The 21,190-nt window shown below is 42.7% G+C and overlaps 1 protein-coding gene across 2 annotated transcripts in view; it reads left to right on the top strand.

Annotated features, from left to right (window-relative positions):
- The window catches only part of tgds (TDP-glucose 4,6-dehydratase), a 55,144-nt gene that overhangs the window by 20,333 nt on the left and 13,621 nt on the right, over positions 1-21,190 (top strand). For both annotated transcript variants that reach the window (XM_033022922.1, XM_033022923.1), the window contains 5 exons: positions 399-489; positions 2,582-2,724; positions 9,795-9,893; positions 12,149-12,208; positions 14,887-14,930. In XM_033022922.1, coding sequence (XP_032878813.1) covers positions 399-489; positions 2,582-2,724; positions 9,795-9,893; positions 12,149-12,208; positions 14,887-14,930 — 437 coding nt within the window. The remainder of the gene's footprint in view (positions 1-398; positions 490-2,581; positions 2,725-9,794; positions 9,894-12,148; positions 12,209-14,886; positions 14,931-21,190) is intronic.

Genomic DNA, 21,190 nt, shown 5'->3' on the forward strand with positions numbered 1-21,190 from the left:
GATGCTGGAAAAATCGAAGGTGGACAAAAATGCTGGAGAAACTCAGCGGGTGAGATGCTGCCTCACCCGCTGAGTTTCTCCAGGATTTTTGTCTACCTTCCATCTGAAAACTAGTGAAGCGGTTTGAAATAAACCAGAATTTATTTTTTCCACATCTCTCTCCATAGCTGCATGAGAAACTCAGGATCAACAAGAGTTATATGTTTTTAAAACAAAAAGATGCTGCATATTTCACTTTGTAGGTCATTTTATCTGTTTGTAAATTTCCGTTTATTTTCTTTTGTAACATTTGTTGGTGTATTTTAAATGACATTCAATACTTAAGACTTTAATGAAACATAAATGCAGGACTTTTATTGTAAGCATGTAAATAAATAAATATGATTTCTTATTTGTAGGGTGATATTTGTGACGAATATTTTATGAAGCAATTGTTTGGAACTGAAAACATTCATATAGTTCTACATTTTGCAGCACAGACTCACGTTGGTAAGGCATTTCAGTAAAAAATATTTTCAGTATATTGCTTCCTATTACAAATTCATTTTATACATAAAATTGAAGAATTTTGGCTTTATCCACACGCCGTTCAATTTTACTATGTTAATACGCTCTTAGTTATGAAGTCCAATGTGAAACTAATTTTTTATACTTAAGTTAATGTACTTTGAAGCACAATTGCATAATACTCTTTTTAACTTTGCTGAACGTGATTGCGAGCACTTCAAAATCATCATTAGAGTTTATGATGGATCATTAAAGGGGAGGATATTCTTGGATTTGTCTTTCTTGATAAAGGCCCGTTGAGCTGAAGTGTTAAATCTGTTTCTCTTTTTCTCAGATAATGCCAAGCCTATTGCCAACATTTCTGCTTTTCATTCCTCCTGTTGATTATTTCCTTTTCTGCCACTACTCATGACAATATATGTTAGGAATTTGATGTGGGCAGTTGGTTGTTGGATAGCTTAGATCTGTTGTTGTAAGTTGTTTAGAACACATGTAGTTTTCTATCACAACTTTACCAAGATGGTACCTCACTTTCTGCTACGTTTGATTCTGCTGCTAGTATATCTTTTGCAATCCTCATTGAACCTGGCGTTATTGTATCAGTAGAGCGAGGAATATACCAAGTGTTAAAGAAGGAACTGCAGATGCTGGAAAATCGAAGGTACACAAAAAAGCTGGAGAAACTCAGCGGGTGCAGCAGCATCTATGGAGCGAAGGAAATAGGCAACGTTTCGGGCCGAAACCAGTCTGAAGAAGGGTTTCGGCCCGAAACATTGCCTATTTCCTTCGCTCCATAGATGCTGCTGCACCCGCTGAGTTTCTGAGGAATATACCAATATGGGTTACAGATCATACTGGTGTAGACTTCTGCCACAAAGAGCAGTCAGAAGCTTACAGATAAAGTGATGTTATCAGAGCAGCAAGTAAATTTAGATCCGGTGTGATGGTGTTGTGCCTCTTTTTATTCTTTTGCCTAGAATTTTAACACAGAATCAAAATCCCTTTTGATCATAAGGCGGCACAGTGGTGCAGCTGGTAGACCCGCTGTCTCTCGGTGCCAGAGACCCGGGTTCAATCCTGACCTCAGGTGTTGTTTGTATGGCGTTTGCTTGTTCTCCCTGTGACCCTGTGGGTTTCTTCTGGTTGCTCCGGTTTCCTCCCACATCCCAAAGATATGCGGGTTTGTAAATTAATTGGCTTATATGTAGCTTGTATAGTATTTAGGGAGTGGATGAGAAAGTAGAATTACATAGAACAGGGGTAAATGGGTAATTGATGGTCGGAATGGACTCGGTGGGCCAAAGGATCTGTTTTCTTGCTGTATCTTGCACAGATTATCTGAAAATATTATCAACAGATATCGGAATTTAATTTCGGTTTTTTATTTCGGTCCCCGCCTCAAAGCCAAATTGATTCAGCAGATTTTCAAATTATCGCAATTTAAGGATCTTTTTTCACATACTTTTGTATAATCAGATAGTTTTACCTGGAAATAAAATCCATTGGTCTAGATTCTGTCCAAGTCTTACTGTGTGTCGTAGAGTCATACAGCATGGAAACAAGCCCTTTAGCCAACTTGTTCATGCCAACCAAGATCTCCATCCAAGCTATTCCCATTTGCTCACACTTGCTCCATATCCCTTTAAATATTTTCTATCAACGTACATGTCAAAATGTCTTTTAAATGTTGTCATTGTACCTGTCTCAATACTTCATCTGGCAGCTCGTTCCATATACGTACTAACCCCCTCTGTGAGAAAAAGTTGTTCCTCAGGTTCCTCACCTTAAACCTATGTCCTCTAGTTCTTGATTCCCTTCCCATAGGAAAATAACTGTGATGTCTCTCTCTACAAATGTTATTATAAATATACATCAGGCAATAAGATCACATGTAAACAAATGATTTTGAGGTACTTGCCCACATCTAAATCAGATTAGGATTTGTGTATTTGGGTGTTCAAAGAAAAATATATTAGCACATAAATAATTTGAACTTTCATTTTATATTGTTGTTATATGATCAAGACTTCCATGCTGCTGGTACATTAATTTGTTTTGATTTTCTGTCCCCCAGATAAGTCATTTTGGTGCTCCTCAGAATTCAAAAACGTGAATATTTATGGTACAGAAATCCTAGTGAAAGCTGCTTATCAGGCTAATGTTGAAAAATTCATTCATGTTAGTACTGATGAAGTCTATGGAGGAAGTGTTGAAGAGGTAACTGATGAACAGATGTTTCTTTTTGTCTTGTACTCAGATCATGGGACCTTACTACAATTTAATCCCACTCATTATTGCACAAAAATCAGTGATGAGCCATGGCACTGAACTGTTAAAATCCTTTCTGGCGAACCTCCATCTGCTATTAGCTGTTTAACTTTACTTTAGACTTTAGACATACAGTGGGAAAACAGGCCACTGGGCCTGCTAAATCCAAGCCAACTAGCAATCACCATGCATTAGCACTATCCGACACACTAGAGCCAATTTTTACAATTACAGAAGCCAATTAACTTACAAACCTGTACGTCTTTGTAGTGTGGTAGGAAACTGGAGAACCCGGAGAAAATCTACTCCTTCACATGGAGAATATACAAACTCTGTACAGGCAGCACCCGTAGTCCGGATTGAACCCAGCTCTCTGGCATGGCAAGGCAGCAACTCTACCGTGCCGCCCACGGTTATGAAGGGGGACAGCAGAGCTTTGATTTGTATTGTAGAGGGATTGCTGAGCTTTATCACTGTTAAAGATGATTTCCATAGGATTTACCTCAGAAATAACAGTGCAATTGTAGCTATATGAGATAGAGCAAAAAGATCAATAGACAATTCTATGTATTTTCATTAGTTATGAGAATACAGATCAGATGTTTGGAAATATTTAATCATATGTCTAATATTCAGTTTAAAAATAGCTAAGTGTAATGTTTTCATAAATATAGATTCATTGATTCTTATGATTGAGCATTTTGTCTCCATTTGGGGTGAGACTAGAGATTGTTCAGAAGACATATGAGCAGAATTAGGCCATATGGCTGATTGGGTCTGCTCTACCATTAAATCATGGCTGATCTATCTTTTCCTCTCAACCCCATTCTCCTGACTTCTCCTTGTAACATTGCACATCCTTACTAATCAAGAACCTATCAATCTCCACTTTAAAAATAACCTAAAACTTGACCTCCATAGCTGCAGATTCACAACCTTCTGGCTAAATAAATGTTTCCTCATCTCCTTTCTAAAGGTACATACTTTTATTCTGTGGCTATGCCCTCTGGTCCTATCCTCTCCACACCAATCTATCCAGGCTTTTCACTATTCAGTAAGTTTCAATGAGATCCCTCCTCATCCTTTAAAACTGCAGCGAGTATAGGCCCAGAGCCGTCAAACATTCATCATACGTTAATCCAATCATCCCCGGGATCATTCTCGTGAACCTCATCGGGAACCCTTCCAAACCAACACGTCACTTCCTCAGGGGTGGGGCCTAAAACTGCTCACGATACCCCAAAGGCAGTCTGACCAATGACCTATAAAGCATAAGCATTATATCCCCGCTTTTGTATTGTAGTATTAGCACATATAAGATTATTAAGGGGATCTTATTTAAACATATAAGATTATTAAGGGTTTGGACACGCTAGAGGCAGGAAACATGTTCCCGATGTTGGGGGAGTCCAGAACCAGGGGCCCCAGTTTAAGAATAAGGGGTAAGCCATTTAGAATGGAGATGAGGAAATACTTTTTCAAACAAAGAGCTGTGAGTCTGTGGCATTCTCTGCCTCGGAGGGTGGTGGAGGCCGGTTCTCTGGATAGTTTCAAGAGAGAGCAAGATAGGGCACTTAAAGATAGCGGAGTCGGGATATGGGGAGAAGTCAGGAATGGGGTACTGATTGGGGATGATCAGCCATGATCACTTTGAATAGCAGTGCTGGCTCGAATGGCCTACTCCTGCACCTATTATCTATTGTCTAGTCCATCATTCAAATCATTAAAAGTAATGTGAAAAGACCCAACACCAACCCATGTGGAATATCACTAGTCATCGGCAGCCAACCAGAAAAGGCCCCCTTTATTTCCACTCTTTGCCCTCTACCCGTCAACAAATCTTCTACCCATGCTAGTATCCTTCCTTTACTACCATGGGCTCCCATCTTGTTTAGCAGCCTCATGTGCGGCACCTTATCAAAGGCCTTCTGAAAATCCAAGTAAACAACATCCACTGACTCTCCTTTGTCTATCCTGATATTCACTTCCTCAAAGAATTCCAATAGATTTCACATGCAAGATCTCTCCTTCACAAAACCATGCTGACCTCAGCCTATTTTATCATGTGCTTCTATGTACTCAAAAACCTAATCTTTACTAATGGGAGTCTAAAATCTTAATAAATACTGAAGCTAGGTTAACCAGCCTATACTTTCCCCTCTTTTGCTTCGCAACTGGAATTTCTGGCATGTTGCTGGAGTCTTCCGCTGTGAAGATTGACACAAATGACTTATTGAACTTGCATGCTATTTCTTTATTCTCTATTACTACTTCATTTTCCAGTGGTCCAATGCTTACTTTTGCCTCTCTTTTACTGTTTATATATCTGAAGAAACTTTAGGTGTCCTCTTTTATATTATTGGCTGGCTTACCTTCATATTTCATCTTTTCTCCCCTTATTGCCTTTTTAGTTGTCTTTTGTTGGTTTTTATAAGCTTCCCAATCCTCTAGCATCCAACTAATCTTTTCATCTTCATATACCTTCTCTTTTACTTTAATGTTGTCTTTTGACTTTCTTTGTCAGCCATGGTCCCCTTTTTATTCCCTTAGAATCTTTCTTCCCCTTTGGCATGAAAAGATCCTGCATCTTCATAATTACTCCTAGAAACTCCTGCCATTGCTGCTCCACCATCATTCCAGCTAGGGTCCCTTTCCAATCAACTTTAGCCAGTTCCTCCTTCATGTCTCTGTACTTACCTTTACTCAACAGTAATACGGATACATCTGATTTCCTCTTCTCCTTCTCAAACTGCAGGTTGAATTATATCATATTATGGTCACTACCTTCTAGGGGTTCTTTTACAGTAAGCTCTGTAATCACATCTGGTTCATTACACAATAGCAAATCCAGAATTACCTTTTCCCTAGTAAGCTTGACTACACATTGCTCTAAGAAACCATCTCGTAGGCCCACTGCAAATTCCTTTTCTTGGGAACCAGATCCAACTTAATTTTCCCAGTCTATCTGCATTTTGAAATCCCCCATGACCACTGTAACATTGCCTTTCTTATATGCCAATTGTATCTCCTGATTTGTACCCTACATCTATCCAGCCGTCTGTATATACAATAACTCCCATCTGTGCCTTTTCACTCTTGCAGTTCCCTAACTCATCCTTCAAGGATTCTACATCTCCTGATCCTATGTCATCTCTTGCTAAGGATTGCATTTCATTCCTTACCAGCAGACCCACCCTGCCCCTTCTGCCCACCTGCCAGTCTTTTTGATAGTGTGTATCCTTGGATGTTCAGCTCCCAGCTCTGATCGTCTTTCAGCCACGTCTCTGTGACGCCACAAAGTTGTACCTACCAATTTTTAACTACGCCACAAAAGCCTCCACCTTGTTCAATATACTGTGCATAGTCAAATATAACACAATTAATTCAGTATTCACCACTCCTCTTCTCGAAATGGCCCCCCATTTTGCCTGACATTAGTCTCATCCTTTTTGAAACTTTCAGTCCTATTACTTCTGGAGACATTGTGAGTTACTTGGTAATTAAGGAATATGCTTTGACGCATTGAATAAGTATAACTAAGCATAACTAAGTATAGTTAAGTATAGCTAACTATAACTATGCAAACCATCAAAAACATTTCAAGATAGTCAAGACTGTTTATGTACTGGGAATGGGTAAATAAAATTTTGACGTTGCAGCTTACAGGCCTGTAAGTAAGTAAGTAAGTTTATTGGCCAAGTATTCACCTACAAGGAATTTGCCTTGGTGCTCCGCCCACAAGTAACAACATGACATACAGTGACAGTTACGAATGACTCAGAAAACACTAAACATTAATAATAATAAAACATTAATGATAAAACACCATCGATCAAGCATGTGAACCAACAAAATACCAGATCAAGGGGAGGCTACAGATTTTTGGCTGTTGAGTAGAGCAACTACTCGTGGATAAAAACTGTTTTTATGTCTGGCTGTGCCAGCTTTGACAGTTCGTAGTCGCCTTCCAGAGGGAAGTGATTCAAAGAGTTTGTGGCCAGGGTGAGAGGGGTCAGAGATGATCTTGCCAGCTCGCTTCCTGGCCCTTGCAGTGTACAGTTCATCAATGGAGGGAAGGTTGCAACCAATAATCTTCTCTGCTGATCGGACGATTCGCTGCAGCCTCCAGGTGTCGTACTTGGTGGCTGAGCCAAACCAGACCATGATGGAGAAGGTGAGAACAGACTCTACGATGGCCGTGTAGAATTGGGCCATCATTGCCTGTGACAGATTATGCTTCCTCAGTTGCCGCAGTTGTGTTGTGCCTTTTTGACTGTGGAGTCGATGGTAGCCCCACAGTTAAGGTCCTTGGAGATGATGGTTCCCAGGAAATTAAAATACTCCACAGATGTGACTGTGGTGTTGATGATGGTGAGTGGGCTGAGGGGAGTGGTAGCTATCCTAAAGTTTACAATCAATTCCACTGTCTTAAGAGCATTGAGCTCTAGGTTGTTGCTACGGCACCAGGACGCCAGCTGTGACGCTTCCTGTCCGTAGGCAGATTCCTCCCCATCCTGGATCAGTCCAATCAGGGTTGTGTCATCCGCAAACTTGAGAAGCTTGACAGAGGTGTCTGTGGAGATGCAGTCGTTGGTGTAGAGAGAGTAGAGGAGAGGAGAGAGTACGCAGCCTTGCGGTGCTCCTATGCTGAGTGTTTGTGGGTCCGAAATGTGCTTTCACAGCCTCACATGCTGCTTCCTGTCTGTCAGGAAGTTGGTGATCCACTGACAAAGGGGTTCAGGCACAGTCAACTTGGAAAGTTTGGAGTGTATTAGCTCTGGCACAATGGTGTTGAATGCAGAGCTAAAATCAACAAACGGGATCCTTGCATAGTTTCCCTGGCAGTCTAGGTGCTGTAGGATGAAGTGCAGGCCCAGGTTGACTGCATCATCCACAGATCTATTGGCCCGATATGCAAACTGCAGAGGGTCCAGCAGGGAGTTTGTGATATTATTCAGCTTGGCCAGCACAAGCCTTTCGAGTGTCTTCATGACTAAAGAGGTCAGTGCGACAGGCCTGTAGTCATTAAGACAAGTAAATCTAATGCACACAGATAAATTAGGGCTCGAAATTAACGGTTGCCCGGGTGCTAATAGCCACCTAAAGTCCCGCCAGGCAACCTAAAAGCCGTGTCATTTTGCCTGGCTTGGCAAGCACCCGGGACACCTGCCGTTCAACTCTGAGCGGGGCCCCCCTCTCTATCTCTCTCTGTCACTCTCCGTCTCCGCCCGCCATTCGTGACCGGGCCGCCGGGATTCTGCCCTCCGGCCACTCCTCATCTGCTGGCACGGCCCGCCGCCTTGCACATGCGCACTACCATGGCCTGCACATCCTCCCCCTGCACATGCGCACAACCACGGCCAGCACATCATCGGCCGCCGCCTCACCGCGACAGCTGAAAACTATCGCAGAATCACTCCCTGGAGCTGGAGTAACTCCCTGGAGTAACTCTTGCTTCTTGGTTTCCTGGTCCTCCAAAAATATTCCAAATGGAATTTAAACTGGAGATGATGGAGCGTCCACCACCAAACTCTGAACAATAAAAGCCTATTGCACTTTATCTGTTTATTTATATATGGTCTATGGTATATAGACACACTGAAATTTTATCTCCTGTTCTGTATTATGTTTACATATTCTGTTGTGCTGCAGCAAGCAAGAATTTCACTGTCCTATCTGGGACACATGACAATAAAACTCTCTTGACTTGACTTGGACTTAAGCAAAAAATGGTTCTTGGGAAAAAATAGCTACCTTAAATCATCTGGTTGGGTAACTATGGTAGGGTGAAGACTATTCCATGCTTTAATTGTGCAGGGAAAACTCCATGGAGCAACCAGCATCTCTGCATAGAAGAAATTGGGTGAGGTTTTGGGTAGAGACCCTTCTTTAGACTCCCTCTGGTTTTAGTGTATTTAGTTTAATTTAAAAATACAGCGTGGAAACGGGCCCTTCGGCCCACTGTCCACGCCGACCCGTACACTAGTTCTATCCCACACATTAGCGATGCGTCAAGAGTGTTTTATTCCCTCACGTCCCAGTTAGAACAATAAATTCCTTACTTACAGCAGCACAACAGAATATGTAAACATAGTACCCTATATATATATGTGTGTGTGTGTATTATATATATATTGCCCAACAATTGCGCTCGTTCTGCCAGAGCCTACTGGATCTCCCAGTTGCTATAAACTTTAATTCCCAGTCCTGTACTGACCTTTCTGTCCTGGGCCTTCTCCATTGCCAGAGTGAGGACACATGCAAACTGGAGGAACAGCACCCCAATTTCACTTGGGTAGCCTAAAACTAAATTATATGAGCATTAAACTCTCCAATTTTAGGTAACGTATTCAAACACCTCCCTTCCCCGTCCCCTTTCTTCCACCGGCCTCTTCTCACCCCTGCACTTACTTTTCTGTGCCCGCTCCCTGTCCCTAAACCCTGGCTGATCTGGCACCAGTTTCCCTCTCTCTCTCCCCCCCCCCCCCCCTTCATTAAAAGTCTGTTAACTAGCTTCATATTTCATAACAATGTATCCCTCTTGGGCTCGCACCCGTTTCTCTAGTCTTTGACCAACAATCTGCTTATCAGGGAACCTCCTCGCATGAGACCCTCTGTTGCCTGCCGTAATTTGTCCTGCCTCTTTTCTCTTCTAGTATTTTACCCGCTCCCCCTCCTACAATCAGTCTGAAGAAACATCCCGACCCGAAAAGTCACCTATCCGTTTTCTCCAGAGATGCTGCCTGACCTGCTGAGTTACTCCAGCATTTTGTGTCTATCCTTGTGCTCTCTACCGTACACCTGTAAAAGTATTGATGGAGTATTTGTTGACCTACTGAATCTTCTCAAACTTTTTAGGATGTAAAGGCATTCATGAGCTTTCATTCTGATTGCCTCAATGTGCTGGGTCTAGGACAGATATTCAGAGATATGCATCTTGAAGCTTTTTTTAAAATAGTTTTACAATTTCATATCCCAATTGTACATCCAGTAAATGTGTTTTGTCTTCTTTTATATAGGAATTCAATGAAACATCACCCAGATGTCCCACAAATCCCTATGCAGCAACAAAAGCAGCAGCTGAATGTATAGTTTTGTCCTATTGGGAACATTTCAGGGTATGTTTTATATGTTGTCAGAATATACTCTTATGGATTTCTGCTATGCTTACAAATATTTTTGACTCGTACTTTAAATTCATCATGAACCTTATTTTTGACTGATTTTTGTTTTCTGATTTCTGGCTGACAGACTTTGAATAAGTAATTTCACATGCTGCACATGTTGTGCCATATCTTGCTTGCATAATGACTTTGCATGGAATCTCCACCTTCTATCTTTCCATACCTGTACCTACTAGGTTGAGATTTAGGGGGTTAGTCATGCTGACCCAAAGCACTTTGAATTTCAACGGTATAGGGCCTGTCCCACTGTCCCAACCTAATTCGCGAGTTTAGAAGAGTTTGCCCTCGATTCATACTCGCAGCATGGTCGACACGAGGTCCTAGGAAATCCTAGGAGGTATTTGTAACTCTCCTTCATTGTCGAGTGTAGTCCCCGCGTACTCGAGGCCTCAGCCAGGTCGCGGCGTTTTTTTCAGCATGCTGAAAACATGCCCCCTCTCTTCCCTTCTATCCCCCTCACCCCCTCCGTGCTCACCAAAGGACTTACCATAACTGTGCCAGCCATCTTTTACCTTCCTGTTCATCGCGGGTGTGAATTTCACACAGCGCTCCCCCGCTTTCCCTGGCCCCCGCCTTAGCGATGTGTTTGTGTGTGTGTGTAGACGGTTGATCCAGCTCGCGGTTTTATCGCTGACGGTCGATTCAGCTCGAGATTTATCAGGCGAGTGCCCTCGAGCTTGAAGGTCGAAGATAGTCGCTGAAAAGTCGCGTTAGTGGGACAGGCCCTTATCTATTTATGCAGTGACGGGACTTCTGGCAATCAACAAAAGAGCTATATTTAGCAGTTTTGACAGCCAGCAAAGCACTACCCCAGCTTTGTTAGCAGTAGAAGCTGTGGAAACATTTCATGATTTTCTAAATATCCCTGAATTAAAACAAGATAATTTAAATATTAAAAAACGATTATATTTAGAACAAATTAATGCAAAGTTATCTAATGCATTCAAACAAGTAGAAATAATTAAATACATTAAACTGAACAAGATTTTTTTAACTGAAGGAAAGCACACCTTTGCCTTCTAATCTGCGGCCACACAATTACCATTGCATTCTTGGCATGATCTCCGCATTGTGTAAGTGCTGGGGAATCTCAAGACGACTGTGCTCTTCAAGTCCAGTACTTTCACCTTTGACAGTTTGTGCCTGGAAGTCTTCAGCTTGCTTCCATTTAAATGAGTAAACAAAGCCGGTTCTGTTCAGAATCATCTGGACCCTGGCAATAGTATCAGTATAGGTTCACCTCTGGTTATGGCAGTGTTCCATTCCTGAGAACTGTTCATAACCTGAAGAGTTCACGTCAGAAACACAGCTGTAAACTGAGTTTCAAAGGCGAAAGATGCCTGGAGCTCTGCAACAACTGCAAATCCCAAATGCTCGCTCATTTATACAGACTGTACATAAGTTAGGTGTTTGCTAGGGAGGACCTGTATTGTTATAATGGTAACAATTGTAACTTTTAGAGGATTATCAATTCAGCTCCTATTTAAGACATTTGAGCTTAATTAAAGTTTCCATTTCCATTCATTTCTATCTGGAGATCAACATTTTGGATGAGATTGTAAGCAAAAGCATTGATTGCCTTGAAGATGGATGAAAAAGTCTTCGAAAAATAGAAAATGACAATTAACACAAGTTTGTTAACGGCATATACTCTGGGTTTTAAATGAGTTCAGAATGGGTAAAGGATAATATTATGCACATAGATTTTCAAGAGGTTTGAAAAAGTGCAATCACTGCTTCTCTTCTGGTCAATTGTGCCATCAAAATGCACATCCTTTTTCTGTTACTCTAACCACCATCTCTTCCAATCATTGTTCTCCCCTTCCTTCACCACCAATCACTACCAGCCTTTTTCATTAATTGCTATTCACCTGTCCTTTGCTACTCTTACTACTCAGCCTTCCCAGTCACTCTTATCCACCCTTATGATCATTATCATTGTTAATGCACCGGCGACACAGTCTCTGGCATCTTATTTCTTGCTGGATATATGTGTTAGACCCAACTAGAGGATTATCAAATTAGATGTTTTGAATTGTTCTTTGCTTCCCTTGCATATTTAGGCCTTGGCATCCAGAGTAACTTTTATATTTGCGAAATTTTCTTCTTATACAAGGACTGCATAAATATATGAAATTCTTGTTTAGGAAATGCACGATCACAATTACTTTCTATTATTTCATTTATAGTTTCCTGTTATTGTGACCAGAAGTAGTAATGTTTATGGACCACATCAGTATCCAGAAAAAGTAAGTTATTTAACTTGGCAAAGTCTGCAATGCATTGTACTTCCTGGAATAGCTAAACAATTTATTTAGAAAAGTAGGATTTTGACATACATGAATAGGCAGGAAATGGAAGGATTATGATCATGTGCAAATATTTGGGATTAATTCAAAGAGACATCAGAGCTGGCACAAAATTTGTGGGTCAAAGGGCCTGCTCCTATGCTGCACTGTTTTATGTTTTCTGTATCAATAGACAATAGGGGCAGGAGTAGGCCATTCGGCCCTTCGAACCAGCACCGCATTCAATGTGATCATGGCTGATCATCCCCAATCAGTATCCCGTTCCTGTCTTCTCCCCATATCCCCTGACTCCGCTATCTTTAAGAGCCCTATCTAGCATTCTCTTGAGAGTATCCACAGAACTGGCCCCCATCGCCCTCTGAGGCAGAGAATTCCAGACTCACAACGCTCTGTGTGAAAAAGTGTTTCCTCATCTCCGTTTACCCCTTATTCTTAATCTGTGGCCCCTGGTTCTGGACTCCCCCAACATCGGGAACATGTTTCCTGCCTCTTGCATGTCCAATCCTTTAATAATCTTATATGTTTCAATAAGATACCCTCTCATCTTTCTAAACTCATGAGTATACAAGCCCAGCCGCTCCATTCTCTCAGCATATGACAGTCCCGCCATCCCGGGAATTAACCTTGTAAACCTATGCTGCACTCCATCAACAGCAAGAATGTCCTTCCTCAAATTAGGGGACCAAAACTGCACACAATACTCCAGGTATGGTCTCACTAGGGCCCTATACAACTGCAGAAGGACCTCTTTGCTCCTATACTCAACTCCTCTTGTTATGAAGGCCAACATGCCATTCGCTTACTTCACTGCCTGCTGTACCTGCATAATTACTTTCATAGACTGATGAACAAGGACCCCCAGATCCCGTTGTACTTCCCCTTTTCCCAACTTGACACCATTTAGATAATAATCTGCCTTCCTGTTTTTGCTACCAAAGTGGATAACCTCACATTTATCCACATTAAACTGCATCTGCCATGAATCTGTCTACTCACCCAACCTGTCCAAGTCACCCTGCATTCTCATAGCATCCTCACAATTCACACTGCCACCCAGCTTTGTGTCACCTGCAAATGTAGTAATGTTACTTTGAATGTATATTGTAAATGGCTGCAGTCCCATCACCGAGCCTTGCGGTACCCCACTGGTCACTGCCTGCCATTCCGAAAGGGACCCGTTAATCCCTACTCTTTGTTTCCTGTCTTATATGTTAATAATTCTCTAATCTATCTCCAATGTTGTATTATTAGTAAATTATTCCATTCTTCTTTATGACACCGATGTCAGGCTAACTGGTCTATAATTCCCTGTTTTCTCTCTCCCACTCATCTTTGCTACGTTGTACTTCTATTCTCTTATTTTTATACTTTCCCTGACGTTCCTTGTCAGCCATGGTCGCCCCTTACTCCCCTTGGAATCTTTCTTCCTCGTTGGAATGAACCGATCCTGCACCTTCTATATTATTCCCAGAAATACCTGCCATTGTTACCCAACTATCATCCCTGCTTGGGCATCTTTCCAGTCAACTTTGGCCAGCTCCTCCCTCATGGCTCCATAGTCCCCTTTATTCAATTGTAACACTGACACCTCCAATTTACCCTTCTCCCTCTCCAATTGTAGATTAAACCTGGCCGTATTATGGTCACTACCTCCTAATGGCTCCTTAACCTCAAGTTCCTTTATCAAATCCGGTTCATTGCATAACACTAAATCCAGAATTGCCTTCTCCCTGGTAGGCTCCAATACAAGCTGCTCTAAGGCATCTTGGAGGCACTCCACAAACTCCCTTTCTTGGGGTCCAGTACCAACCTGATTTTCCCAGTCTACCTGCATGTTGAAATCCTCCATAACAACCGTAGCATTAACTTTACTACATGCCAATTTTAACTCCTGATTCAACTTGCACCCTGTATCCAGGCTACTGTTTGGGGGGCTGTAGATAAGTCCCATTAGGGCCTTTTTACCCTTACAATTCCTTAGTTCTATCCATACTGACGCCACGTCTCCTATTTCAATGTCACCCCTTGCAAGGGACTGAATTTCATTCCTCACCAACAAAGCTACCCCACCCCTCTGCCCACCTGTCTGTCTTTTCGATAGGAGGTATACCGTTGAATATTCAGTTCCCAGACCTGGCCCTCTTGCAGCCATGTCTCTGTAATTCCCACAACATCATACTTGCCAATTTCTAACTGAGTCTCAAGCTCATCCACTTTATTTCTTATACTTCACGCATTCATATACAGCACTTTGACCTCCGTATTCAATTCACCCCACGCACCGCTCGCAATTGGCCCTGACCTTCCTCTCTTATCCCTTCTCGAACTTTCCTTCCCATTAATTCGGGAGTCTTTTATAACTTTTCCTGTACTCACTTCCCCTTCAACTCCTTCTTTGTACTCGAAATTTGTCAATCCCTCCCCCCCATTATTTAGTTTAAACCCACACGTGTAGCCCTAGCAAACCGGCCTGCCAGAACGTCGGTCCCCCTCCAGTTAAGGTGTAACCTTAATCATAGATGTATCATAGATGTGTAGGAGGGCTTTAAAAATGTGTAATCTTGTATTTGCAATAGATGAACAGTTTGGATGTGATCTGTTTCTTTAATTTTCTTTAGGTTATTCCAAAATTCATTGCTTTATTACAACGTAACCAAAAGTGGTAAGTAGGTTTGAGATTCGATGTTGTGTGAAAGTAAATGTTCATTGGTTTGAGCTTAAAAAAAGGACACCGATTGATGGAGTAACTCCATGCGTCAGGCAGTACCTCTAGAGAACATGGATAGGTGACATTTCAGGTCTGGACCCTTCTTCAGAAACATCACCTATTCATGTTCTCCAGGGGATGCTGCCTAACCCTCAGTTACACCAGCACTTTAGGGTCTTTGTTTGTAAACCAGCATCTGTGGTTCCTTGTGTATACATGGGTTGTGGCTGTTCATCTTGTTTTGATATATATATTTCATATTTTGTGCTCACTGAAAAGAGCAGATGGGCTTTGATTTATAATTGACAATATACAGAATTATTGGTTGGATAATGTGCTCTGGTATGATATTTGAACCCACAATTTTCTGTAAATTTAGGCAGAAATTCTGACATTGTCTCAAATTTGATAGTCATAGAATCATACAGCTTTGGAACAGGCCCTTTGGCTGAAATTGCCTACACCGACCAACATATCCCATCTATACGTCCCACTTGCTTACATTTGGCCCATATCCTTCCAAACCTATCATATTGCTTCTTAAATGATGCTGATGATTGTTTGCTGTACCATCCAATTAAGTCAGCTGATGATGAAGATGATCTCCAAAAGGATCTCAATATTATGTTTGAGTGGTCACAACAATGGGGCATGCAGTTCAACCCTTCCAAATGTGAAACCATGCGTGTCACCAGAAAGAGGAATCCAGGCTAAACATCTTACAATATACTTGGTGCCACCCTTGAAGAATCCAAACAAACCAAGCATCTTGGCATCAAATTGCAGAATGATCTGCATTGGAATGGTCAGACTCATCATGCAACGGTGAAAGCAACAGGTGTCCTAAACTTTCTGAGACGTAACTTTCATCATTGTTCAACTTCTGTCAAGGAGAAGCTATACTTCACCCTCGTTAGTCCTCATTTGGAGTACGCAGTTGCAGGCTGGGACCCATATACAAATAAAAACATTTATTCCATCGAACGTGTCCAAAGACAGGCAGCTCGATTTGTTACTAATACCTATCAGAGTGAAGCGAGTGTTACCAAACTTCTGAATTCACTGGGGTGGAACCCTCTCCAAGACAGATGTGAAGCTCACCGTTTGTTAAAATGTTAAATGGCCAGCTCGACATAGATTACAAAACCTACACCAAACCCAAACCAATTAGGAGCAGACGAGGCCATTCGATCCAATTTGAGATACCAGCTACCAAGACAGATGTGTACAGCAATTCATTCTTCCCCCGCACAATTAAAGCATGGAATAGTCTTCACCCTACCATAGTTACCCAACCAGATGCAACTAAATTTAAGGTATTTTGGAGGACCAGGAAACCAAGAACAATAGTCCCTGCCTCAACTACCTCCTCTGGCAGCTCATTTTACTCACCCATCATCGTGTGAAAAAGTTACCCCTCAGATTCCTAAATTTGATACCTGATATAATCCATAGAGTTTGGTGAGTCGAGTCGATTGAGTGAAGTAAGATTCTTTATTTTAAACGATAATAAAGTGATTTACTCAACCGCATTCAGAACAGCCAAAAATACGAAGCTCCTGGAGGAGCTTGAATGAATGCTATACAAAAACCGGCGAAAACACTCCCGCGATCTCGTGACCACGCCAGCCAATAACAAGAGTTCGTGATACCCCAAGCTACCACTAGGTGTCGCTACAGGACACCCCCCCCCCCAGAACCCGAGGTATGGAATCGAGCGGGAGGCCGGATAAGGCGACTGGACCGAGTGGAAACAAGGGATAGGACAGACGATACAAGTGAGACTGGCGAAACAGAGCCAGGAAACGGTGCAGGGTAAACAGGCACAACAGGTGAAGGGGAGACAGGCACAACAGGACCAGTGGATGGCCCCTATGCCAGGGTTGAGCCACCACCACCGGGCTATCGACATCCAGGTGGGCGGGCTTGAGACGAGTGACCAAGACGCCTTCCTCCTAGCCCCTGACATCCAACAGGAAAGTCGCGACGCCAGGGCGCAACACCCGGAAAGGACCTTCATAAATCCGCTGCAGCGGTGACCGGTGCGAGTCCCTGTGGAGGAATACAAACAGGCAGTTCTTAAGCTCCGGTGGCACATACACCGGAGATGTCCCATGTCGCGAGGTGGGAACATGAGCCAGTCCGCTCATTTTCTCCCGAAGACTCGCCAGAACAGCAGAGGCAGGCTCCGGCTGCCCCTGAGCCGCAGGAAGGAAATCCCCAGGTACCCGCAGTGGAGAGCAGCTCAGCGGACGACGTGTCCAGGTCCACTATAGGGGCCATACGGATGCCCAACAACACCCAAGGCAACTGGTCGACCCAGTCCAGGCCAGTGAGCCGCGCCTTTAGCGCCGATTTCAGATGCCAGTGGAAACGTTCCACTAACCCGTTCGCCTGAGGGTGATAGGCGGTGGTGTGGTGCAACTGCACCCCGTACAGCTGCGCCACAACCGCCCACAAAGCGGAAGTGAACTGGGCCCCCCGTTCGGTGGAAATGTCCGCAGGCACCCCAAAACGAGCAATCCAATGGGCCACAAGAGCCCGACAACAAGACGCGGCGGAGGTGTCAGTCAGCGGAACAGTCTCAAGCCACCTCGTAAAACGATCCACGATGGTGAGTAGATGCGTGGCACCGCGAGATAGCGGCAGTGGACTCACCAAATCCACGTGGATGAGCCGGAAACGGCCAGAGGGAACCATAAAATCTTGTACTGGTGCCCGCACATGACGCTGGACCTTCGACGTCTGGCAGGGGATGCAGGCTCTGGCCCAAGCCGCGACCTGCTTACAGAGGCCCTGCCAGACGAATTTGTCCGCCACTAGCGCAGAAGTTGCCCAGATGGTCAACACGGTCTCCACCCCGCAGATGCTTTAGGGACCATGTGCAATGGGGATGCACACAGACTATCAGAGCGCCGCACGATTCCCATGTCCTCCATCTGTCTGAACTCCTCTTTAGCGATCCGCAGCTTGTCAGGCGGGAGCCTGCGTGCCGGTGCATGCCCACGGTGGGAAAATGGTGCACCACCCCGTGCTTAAGGGCGGTCGCACGAAAACGGAGGGTGCGAAGCCCCGGGAACCTGGCGAGCAGGGAGGCATACGGGCCATCTCAATCGGCCACCGCGCTCAGCTGTGGGCTGTGAGGGTTCGCGGGCCGCGGGGTCGGGGACCTGGGGCACACCGGTGGAACAAGTCACCTGCCCCGCACATCCACCAGTAGCGAAAAGGCCCGGAGGAAATCGGCGAGAGTCAAAGATGAGGGAAAGAGTCCGCGTGCCATACATGCGGATGGTCGTATGGTTGACGGTGGTCAGGATGGGGCCTCGCTTACCAGCACGGTTGTCGAGTCCAGTCGGGCGGAAGATGCTCACGACGGCCCCGGAGTCCACAAGGAAACAAAGTCTGGAACAGCGATCCCGAAAGTAGAGGCGGTGATTCTGCCCGATCATGATAGCCTCTACTGATGATCGGCCGAGGCATTTCCTGCAAATGAGCAGGGGGCGCGGCATCGTCGGGCCTCGGCACTCCAGTGTTGGTGGTAGTTGCACCACTGGCGCTTACCCTGGTCTCCAGCAGGCGGCTGTGGCGCAGCGACGGCAGCGGAGGGTTGGACGTCTCTGCGAGGCTGCTGGTGCACGGGTGCAGACACCCGATTGATGGACCCGCCGTCCTGCTGCTAGGCGAGACACAGTTCGTCGGCCCATTTGGCGAGCTGCAGGGGGTCGGCGGAGTCCGACCCAGCGAGGACCAGGCGGATGTCATCGGGCATCAGCTCCAGGAAGGCCTGCTCGAACAGTGGACAGCCTCCGATCGCCAAGGCCGTCCATATGGAGTAGGCGACTGGCGCGATCGCGGCGGCTGAGCCCGGAAGTGTGGAGCAGCAGCACCTTGAGGCCCTCGTACTTGCCGATTGCTGGAGGATCCTGCAGGTAAGGCAGCAACCAGGAGCCCGGCTCTTGGCTAAGCGCCTTAACCACGTGGAAATATCGGGTGGCGTCCGCGACGATATATATATATTTTTTTAATATTTTATTTTATTAGAAGTACAATCATATGGCACCAAAGTGCCTAATATATATTTGCATAATATATTTTATGTACAGCTTCTTATTTTTTTTTTGTTATATTAAAGAAAGATTAGAATAAGAAAAATAAATTAGATAGTAAAGGATAGAAAAGCGTGAGATATATAGTGTGTGAAGAAAAAGAAGAAAGACGAATGAGTGAAGAAAGTTGAGGAAAAGAAAATAGAAAAAAGAGAAGACATAAAGAAAGAAAAAAAAAATCAAAAAAAAAAAATCATTGTTTATAATCTTGACCAACCCTCGTCCAGTCCTGAAACAGTTAGTTTTTACAATTGTATTGCACCATATGATTCCAAGAAGACGACAAATGGAGACCAACTCGTTATGAATTGGTCTGATTTATCCATTAGGAGGAATCGCATTTCCTCTAGATGTGCGGTGTCCAACATATTTGCAATCCACATTTTAAGCGTTGGTATTGATGTATTTTTCCAAAATTTAAGTATTAATTTTTTTGCTATTATTAAACCATAGTTAAAAAATAAATTTTGAGATGTGTTCAATTTATTCCCATCTTCCATTACTCCAAATATAATCATTTCAGTATTAGGTTCCATTCTTATCTTGAATAATTTTGTAAATATTTCGAAAATATCACTCCAAAATCTATAAAGTTTTATGCAGGAAACTAAGGAGTGTGTTATAGTTGCGTTTTGGGATAGACATTTATCACAAATAGGGGATATATTTGGATAAAATTTGTTCAATCTTGTTTTTGAATAATATAATCTATGTAAAATTTTAAATTGTATTAGATTATGTTTTACATTAATCGAACATTTGTGAATATTTATCAAATACTTTTCCCATGTAACCTTCGTAATTTTTATCATTAGTTCCCGTTCCCACTCTTCTCTAAGTACCTATGTCGATGGTAGGTCTATATTTAGAATACTATTATATAAATATGATATTAATTTTTGTGAGTCAGCTTCAATATTCATTGCTTCTTCCAATAATTCAGGAGTTATTTTTTTGATATCCTTGTATATATTTTTTCATGAAATCGCAAATCTGAAGATATTTAAAATATTGGTTGTTTTTCAGTTTAAATTTTAATTGTAATTGTTGGAATGATAGTAGGTTTCCCATTTCGTACATATCCCCGATCCTTCTAATTCCGTAACTTTCCCATTGGTTATATGTTTTATCAATAAGAGATGGTTTAAATAAAGGGTTATTCGCTATTGGAATTAACAATGATAAATTTCTTAGTTTTAAAGATAATTTTATTTGTTTCCAAATTCTTATTATACCATATATAATTGGGTTCTTCTTATATATTGTGTTATTCAGTTTTTTTTCATGGAGAAGAGGATGGTTCCTATATTACAAGGATGACAATCCTCTTTCTCCATTTTTATCCATTCTGTCTGTTGGGTAATAATAATAATAATAATAATGCATTTTATTTGCTGGCGCCTTTCTGGACACCCAAGGACACCTTACAGGACATAAAATCACAATACATTTATCAATATTAAAATCAAGTTGATTAAAAACAAAAAACAAAAACAAAAAAAAAACAAAAAAAAAACTATCCAGCCAATAAATTATATTCTTAATATGCACTGTCCAGTAATAATACATAAAATTCGGAAGTGAAAGTCCCCCGACCTCTTTTGGTTTACATAAGTGTTTTTTTATAATTCTATGTGATCTATAGTCCCAAATAAAATTAGTAATATTAGAGTTTAATTTAAAAAAAAAATATTTTGGTATATATACCAGTATAGACTGAAATAGGTATAGTAATTGTGGTAGGAAGATCATTTTTATTGCATTTATTCTACCTAATAATGATAAAGGAAGTGTTTTCCAAAATTTAATCAGCGACGATATTTTTAAGTTGAAATTGGGCCTCAATGTGAGTGAACCACACTTGAGGCTGCTCCGCCCAGAAAACGGGCAGTTTCAGGCTCACGGCATTTTGCTGGGGCGGCTGGGCGTCGGGGTTAGTGGCGGCTTGCATGATCGAAGTCCGAATAAACGATCGGACTGACGCGTCACCGCTTTGGCGAGTCAAGTCGATTGAGTAAAGTAAGATTCTTTATTTTAAACGATAATAAAGCGATTTACTCAACAGCGTTTAGAACAGCTAAAAATACGAAGCTCCTTCTAACAGGGTGG

Source organism: Amblyraja radiata, chromosome 6, assembly GCF_010909765.2.
Source record: "Amblyraja radiata isolate CabotCenter1 chromosome 6, sAmbRad1.1.pri, whole genome shotgun sequence".
NCBI lineage: Eukaryota > Metazoa > Chordata > Chondrichthyes > Rajiformes > Rajidae > Amblyraja > Amblyraja radiata.